This window comes from Gavialis gangeticus, unplaced genomic scaffold (assembly GCF_001723915.1).
Source record: "Gavialis gangeticus isolate Ggan-Ray unplaced genomic scaffold, GavGan_comp1, whole genome shotgun sequence".
Taxonomy (NCBI): domain Eukaryota; kingdom Metazoa; phylum Chordata; order Crocodylia; family Gavialidae; genus Gavialis; species Gavialis gangeticus.
Window position 1 is genome coordinate 130,880,802 of NW_017729025.1, and position 8,321 is coordinate 130,889,122.

Genomic DNA, 8,321 nt, shown 5'->3' on the forward strand with positions numbered 1-8,321 from the left:
ACTATACTGTTGGCCTTTTTAGTAGCTGAATGTTAATTTGAAAAGGTGCCCTTAAAAAGAGGAGTGGGGGAAGGGGAGGGAGTGCCCAGGTCTCAGCAGGGTCCCAACAGTGCCCCAGGACTCAGAGCCAGATAGGGAGGCTGTCCACCCCTATTTCCCTCCCTCCCTGATCAGGCATAACAAGTGCAACACTCCAAAATAGTACTTCATTTTGGGAGGTACTATTTTAGAGGGTTTCAGCCACTTTTGGAATGTTTCAAAGGGCTTGTATGTGTGTCCTGCTGACCCTTTGGAACATTTCAAAGGCATCTGAAACGTTTTAATTGTTACATCTGTCCACACCCCTACAACAGCTGAGGATCCAGGCCATGTAGTTTAAGGCTTCCAATCATTCTGCACTCTCAGTTACACCTGTGCAACTCCCAAGCTAATGAAGATTGCACAGGCATGAGAAAGCAGAACTTTGGATTTTTGGATTTCTTTGCCTATGTATTGTTTATACCTTCTCTACTTATTGCAGTTTCTCTCATTTCTCATGGGGTTTTTTTGTTCTTTAAGTTTCTTCCTACTTGACAAATGACATTACCAAAGTGAAAATGTCACCCAATTCAAAGCACTTTAAATGTGAGCCCTGGCAGCAGACATCTTTATTTGTGTTGAGTCAGCATTACATGCTACAAAACATGCATACCATGCATGGGTAAAAGCCTTTGCAAGACGCACTGAGGGGAAGAACTACAATCTAACGCTCAAAATTAAAGAAGGGAGTGGGATTCTGTGATTTGCTAGCTTTTTAAAAAACTAGCACACTAGTAACCAAAACATAAACTACACAAAGATTAAAGTGTGTATCTGCAAGATGGCTAATCATTGTGGGTATAAAAAGTAAAGGATCTAGTCATATGAGATAACTTAATGAATATGTAATAATAATCTGAAACAGACTAAAGACTAGTTAGGGGTTTATGCTGACTTGCTTATGAATGAAATCTTCCTGTGGTTACAGATCAAGAGAACAAAGTATCTTTTCAGACAACTCTTTTCTTCCCCTCTCTAACAACTACTGATCAGGAATGGGGCAAATAAGTAAAACAAGTTTTCCGAATCCTTTCCCCTTTTGCCCTCCCCCCCCCACCACACATCTAAGGCTACTTAGATGAAGTAACTAGATATTGAACCAGATATTTGGTTGTACCATTATTGATCATATCAGAATAACTACATTCTATCATCCTCTTTATATAAGAGTAATGCAAGATGCTTTGTTTGTAGTTTGACTTACAAAACATTCTTTTCACATTCAGGGAATAACAGCTACATATGTATGAAAGTTAATTTAAAATATGCCTAATAATGGTCACTGAAATGATGAAAACATCACAAACAATAACTTTTTTTTTAAGCAGCGCAGTCATGAACTCAACATATCATCTCATCAGAGCTGAAGCACAGACAGCCACTGCAGCCAAAAATGCCACATTTTGTCATTCTCTGACATGCATAGTTTCCCATTGGATTGTTTACCTGTTTCCTGGTCCGTGTCTTTCCCGTTCTAAGTTTGATGTATCTGGCTATCAATTCATTCCTACCTGAAACAAAAAAGTATTTACAATGAGGCCCAAACAGCAACAAGTACACAAATGTATTGCTCTCAAATGGCAAATGAGATGATAATGTCATTTTACTTCATATATTTTTTCATAGGCAAAAGTGGCATTCTTCAATATTTTTTATCTTTTATTTTTCTCTTTCTACTGCAAATTGGACATTAGGAATGTAATACATTCCTTTCAAGCTGTACAGACATATGAATACCACCATCTCAGGTAGATCCAGATATTGGGGAGACATGTCTCTTCACCAGCGGTTGGGTTCATGCTCTCTACTGGCTGCAATACTGGAACCCCCCTGTTTGAGGAAAGAGAGTCCCACAGGGTCAAGACTTGCTGCAGATTTCCCAGATTCTATTACTGCCTGCCTGCCAAGTCACATGGGCCAAAACCTGGGTCTATACTGTCAGGCACCTGAAGAAGTGGCTAATTTCAAAAGGATCTACTATACCTTTCTCTACCTAACTTTCATAACTCAGAATTACATGTTATGTTAAACCTGTTTGAAACAGTCAGCATTTCAGTTTCTAAAATGTCTGGAAGGCTTTGTTCCTAGCCAACTAAACTGCAAACTTATTTTAAAATAATTTCCTTCTTAAATATTGCTCACAAGGTGGTCAGTGAAGTCTACATGAAGTCCAATTTTCACTTTATACTTTCCATAATCTGCATGAATTGGGACATGATAAAAAGATGGTATGTTTAAGTTAAAGTTAAAAGGTCTATTTGTATTCAACATACCCAAAATGAAATGTGGGTGTAGTGAGAATAAGGTGGCTAAAGATAATACTGTAAGAGAAGGCTAAACGTTTGACTTTGAGAAATCAAGTTCTACCATCCACCAAGTCATTTTCAAGTTAACTGGCAGGGTGTGTGCTGAGAGGGTGTTCATAGCTGTTTTCTTGTTCATATTAGTTCACTGTTGTTGGATAGAGTGGCAGTTTTTTAACAAGGCATCTATTTTTCAATGGGTACTTCCTAAACAGAACATGTATCACTATTAGCTTACTGGACTGTATTTTTATTTTTCTTCTGTCTTGTTCTCTAAATGGAGGGGGGAGAGTGTCTCCCTGAGTAGAGCCTTCCTGTATCTTCTGTAGTTCATTGGCTATCTGTGCTTGTAAATAGATAAATACTGTATGAAATTCATACATATAAAATTCACTCTCTTTCTCTTCCCCTTTAGTTTGGATCTGCAGCACATTAAGAGTTATTATCTGGAATAAGTCATTACAGGGGTAATGCAATGTGAGTGACTCTTTACAAAGACTCATAAGGCCGTATTTTAAGAGTCAAATGTTACATGAGCAAACAGTTACATACACACCTATATCTGTGTACTTGAATCAGGCATTTCTACATACAAAAAAATTATTAGGTATAAATACATTTAAAATAAGTCCCTTTACTAATATTCTAGAAGATTAATGCTTTTCTAAAGCAAGTTTTCTATACCAGTACTAGGCACACTCTCATATTAGATTTTAGAATGAAAATAGCGCTGGTATATAGAGGCTGGAAACTTTACTCAACATGTACAAAACCAAGAACTAAATCTATTCATCTGACCAGTGTATGCCAGCACTCTGAACCATGATGCCATTTTCAGCTAGATACCACAGACCATGTTTTGACTTCTTGCCAGCCTGAGAGCAAGGGGAGTATATATACAGCTGGCTTAGAGCCACAGAGCGTGAATTCAGCAGAACTGAGGATTCAGCCTGAGCTATCCACCCACTTCTCTAAGCAAGGTTTCAATAATCAGAATGCACAAACTCATTAATAAACAGAAACTGTAAATTACTAGAATCACAACTCCAGAAAAGTATCCAAATTGGTCAATCTGAAAAGCAGCAATTAAACTGAAAATCCGAACCACAAGGTAGCTGGCCCATTGAAGGGTCTGGATAGCTAACTCACACAACATAAGCTCAAGTCTACCCTAAGCAGAGTAAATCAAGCAGGGGTAACATGATCTCTCCCTTACCATGCTAAGAACAGAGAGCAAGCAGATAAGGTAAATCAAGACTGCAGTCTTACAGATTTTCTATTGGCCATGGTTTTCAAGCACTGAAAAATGTGCTCCAAGTCTAACCAAAGTGGAAGACTCATTTAAGTCTCAATAAAGAGTTTAATATGAGTGTAGCCATTGTCACCTGAGAAACCTGAACACCATTTTTTAGGCTTCAAACAAAGCAAGATAAATATTGTCTGGCACATGAAAAGAACTAGACCTCTCCAAATCACAGTTTAAAGCCTTCATATTAACTATTCCTCCAGGCTCAGCAGCAGCCAACCCAAAATAGCTGGCAGGAAAAGGATAAGCGAGGAGGCTTCTGCCTGCCTCAAGACCAGCTAAGAAGGCTTCCTGCCTGCTATGGAGAGGTCCCCCTCCACCATCATCTCAAGCAACAGGGAGATCTGAGGTTAGCAACCCCCCTTCAAGCATATCAACTTAAGAGTCAAACCCCTCAAAGATCATTGCTAGGCTCAAAGGCTCTGCTTCTTTCGTGGGTATGGCACTTTGGACCACAGCTCCAAGCTGCGGTTCACAGCCTTGTATGCCCTTCTTTTAAAACAGTAGAGATAGGACCCACTCACTCCTCCACACCCCAACTCCTCTTGCATACAAAAGCATCACACTGAAGTGCCCTCTGTAGCGGAAGGAAGACATTTACGATTTTAGTTAATATGGATCAGATTTAGAAGATTTCCTTTACAATTACGAGACTTAGTGATTTGATTTTACTTCTAACTGAAAAATTATGTGGAAGTTGACAACACTTGCCCAGGAAAGATTCCATGGAAAAGGAGACTTTCAACCCTGTTGATATACATATTGTTTTACTTATAAATCAGCACTACTAGGAAGTCACCTCCATATTTTCAGATACAGATTTAGGAAACAGCTTTTTCTTTTAATATAAGTTGATAACTACAGCTAAACTCCTTGTACCACTACTGTCCTCACAAAATCTTACAGGAAACTGAAATAACCAAGGAAAGGAGCCAAAGGGTTAAATGTTCTAAAAATATTAAAATAAAAACTGCACTGTAAAACTTCTAATTTGGGATTTTTATTGCAAGCACAAACATACTGTAAGTACAAAATTCGGAACTGTTGAGGGCTCTATTATAGGGAGATTGTGTATGAGTCAAGTGAAATTTTTTATGGTTGGGGGAAGTGAGAGATGAACTTGCAATTGTAACACTATGTAAAAGCATTTTTTTGGTGAAAACAAAATTCTTAATAGTTGTGGCACAAGCAGGTATTCTTTTGCAGTATATATTTACATGCCTGCACACCCACAAATGTAGAGATACCCATGATTGGAGAACAGAGTGTTTTTAAATTATGATCAAACTTCTAATAGTCCCTCAAATCCCAAGGGTTTTTCATAATTCACACTTGGCAATTCAGCTGGCATTCACTCACACTCTCTCTCTCACACACACACACGCCCCCCCAATGCACTCTATGGCTTCTCTGAGACCAATGATCAGCTGCCATGGAGCTAAAACAATTTACATCCGTAATGGATTGGCCCCTTAAACTGTCAAGCCAGGTCGCTTTCCATTCTCTGGCCCTGATGTAGCACTCCAGTATTATGCTAAAATCAGTGGAGTTATGCCAGCATTAAACTGGAGCAACATGGTGGTGAATTGCACCTTCTGGTTTTCTAGATGCAAGGCAGCATGGTGTTTTGGCCCCCCCATTTGAAATGGTAATGACACAAATAAAACCACTGCACTCAGAGCTCACAGTAATAGATGACTTCTAAATCCATATAATAACAATAAATAACAAATTAAACATAGAAAATTAAACCATTTAATAACCTGAAAAATCAGTCACTAATTTAAAAGAAAGAAATTCTCATATTCAGCAGCAAAATACAAGTAATGAGCAAATAAGTGGAGATCCTTTTTTTTTAATGGCTACATGCTGTTAATTGCCCCAAGCCCTTGGGAGTGGAGCACGACAAAGTACTTTTAAGCACCTTGCACACACGTTTAATATCCAATAATGTAAACATTTCATCTACTAAAGCCTCATAACCATAACAAGCTTTTCATCCTGAACAAGATTTTCAGCAGAGCATACTGGTTTGGGGGTACCTGAATTTTTGGATGTCCAACGTGACACCTCTATAGGAGGCCTCATTTTGGGAAATGTTGTGGGAACCGTTCCCAATGAAAGACAGCATGCCAAACACTGATCACCTTATGCAAGCTCTTTCACTAGCTTTACTGGGACCATTCGTAGGAGAGAGGCGAGCAGGACTTAGTGTCTTTGTTTTGTGGTGCAGCCAGTCTCGATTGGATCTCACTGTATTTCATGGGAATCTTTCCACAGACTTCAGCAACAGCTGGGCTGGGCTCTGTTTTTCTCTTTTTATCAAAAGTTTCAGTTCTGAGTGTTCCTTATTGATGGCAGGAGGGCTGGACACACTCAGCACCTTCTGGGAACACACAGCACATTGCAGGACCAAGTCTTAAACTTTTCCACTCCATCCTGTCAGAATAACATTAGGCGGTGGGAGCACTTGCACAAAAAGTTTCTGTGGTGTTTTCTGAAGACATTTGAAAGCTAAATTAGCTAACAAAAAGCCTCTTGTAGATAAAAGAGCTCTATAAGTCAACAACTGGTTAAGCAGTTTAAACCCATAAGTAAGACATCCTCTATTTAAACGTTATGGGCAAATCTATTTTAAGCTCTTAAAAATATTATGGGCAGGTGTTTAAGTCGTCCACATACTGAGTTTTGAGAAGGCTTAGGGTGGGGGGTTGGGCTCTGCTTCCTATGCCGGCAGCATTTTGTTCAGACAAGCTTACTGCAGAAGGTCATGTGACACAGGCCAAATAAACAGCATCTGGGGATTTTCAATTACAGACCTTCACCCAGCATGCCTGCACTGTAATCTCTACCAGATGAGGCTCAGGCCTCACTATTTTCAATAATTCACACACTGTGTACACATAACATGACAATAAGGGCATTCATGCAACCGCCTGATTCGCACATCAAAGCTCCCAAATGGCCAGCTGTAAGCATGCTTACTGCTGAATAATTCATTCTTTTCACAGGCTTGAAAAAACGCTCAGCAGGAGTTGGCAAGCTTGTGTTCTTTCCTGTGTGGTATGCTAAACTCAAATTTTGAAAGAGGTACAGCCCCACTAAAAAGAGTCAGAGATCCAACCATTTAAATGTACTTTTGCGAGCGTTCAGATGGTCGCTTCAAAAAAAAAAAAAAAAAAAAAAAAAAAAAAAAAAACAAAAAAAAAAAAAAAAAAAAAAAAACAAAAAAAAAAAAAAAAAAAAAAAAACAAAAAAAAAAAAAAAAAAAAAAAAACAAAAAAAAAAAAAAAAAAAAAAAAACAAAAAAAAAAAAAAAAAAAAAAAAAAAAAAAAAATACAATCAATGACACAAGCTAAATTTCTATGTGGGGGAGAGGCGAGATAAGACAAAACAGCCTATACATTTGAGGCAGGTGTTTAATAAAAATAAAACCGTTTTTAATGTAAGATTTCTGTATTACATAAATCAGAGGGACATAAATACCTCAGACTCATCAGATGCTTAACAGTTTACAATTTCATATATCTAGCATAGGTTTTTTTCTAGTATTTAACACAGTGGGTTTTATTTAACACTTGTGTATAGGAAAAAAGAGGAGAACCTAGACATATCAAAGACTATCTTGTAACTGCTGAGTGGAGCTCTCAGACACACAACCCGGTTGAACTCTCTTCTCTCTCTGAAGTTTTGCAGCATATGTTGAATTTTGCAGCTATATATTTCTGAACATTTAGCTCACAGAGTCCTTTCCAGATTCTAACAATTTTTTGCTTTTATACTTTTATGCCCTCTGAAATACGGTTCCTTAACAAAATTGCCTCCTTCATAATATCAAGCTTTCTTATCTGTCAATCAACACCACAACCAGCAGGATCAACTAGTCATGACCTCCCCTTATAGCAAACACACGCTGCTTACCAGCTGTGGACTGTGTATTTTTACACCCTTTTCTCTATCATTCAGAATGGTTTCCTCTTAATCACAATAATCCCAGAAGTGCTAAAACATATCAATCGTCCTTTAAGCCCTGCCTACAAAAGGCCAGCCGTCCTGCCTTTATGGGCTTGTCCAACAGCAGCTGATACTTCATTCAACTACAAATCCAATTTAGCAGTTACAAGAGATTTAGCATCACTGGAAAAATATTGGTGTTGATCCTGCACTCTTAAGTCAGCAAATATTCCTTTGCCATATTGTTTTACTTTTTCTGTCATATTTGCACTTCTGCTAAATTTTCCTGAATGACTTCAGCAACACAGTTTAACCTCTGAACTGACAATACTTATGGTTAATCAAATAGAGATTAAAATTTACAACAATTATAGAAGCCTAAGACCATGAATATTTCAAATATTAATAAAAATTAAAAGGAAAAAAAAAAAGAACAAGATCACTATTTCATTCAAACCATTGACAGCTTTATGCAGGACTAACATGCCATGCAAAATGTTGCTTACTGTATACCTGTGAGGAAAGTGATGGTAATACAGTAACTCCTGCATGTTTACTTTTTTAATTTATCAAATAATCTGATTAAAACAATTCCAGGATTTTCACTTTGGCTTTCCTTTTTGTTTTTTTGGGGGTTTTTTTTTTGGGGGGGGGGCTGTTTGTGTGGTTTGTTTTGGGG

At 38.0% G+C, this 8,321-nt stretch overlaps 1 protein-coding gene across 2 annotated transcripts in view; it reads right to left on the reverse strand.

Annotated features, from left to right (window-relative positions):
• TEAD1 (TEA domain transcription factor 1) overlaps positions 1 to 8,321 on the reverse strand; it is a 178,543-nt gene that overhangs the window by 82,590 nt on the left and 87,632 nt on the right. For both annotated transcript variants that reach the window (XM_019519563.1, XM_019519562.1), the window contains exon 2: positions 1,525 to 1,589. In XM_019519563.1, the coding sequence (XP_019375108.1) occupies positions 1,525 to 1,589 (65 nt within the window). The remainder of the gene's footprint in view (positions 1 to 1,524; positions 1,590 to 8,321) is intronic.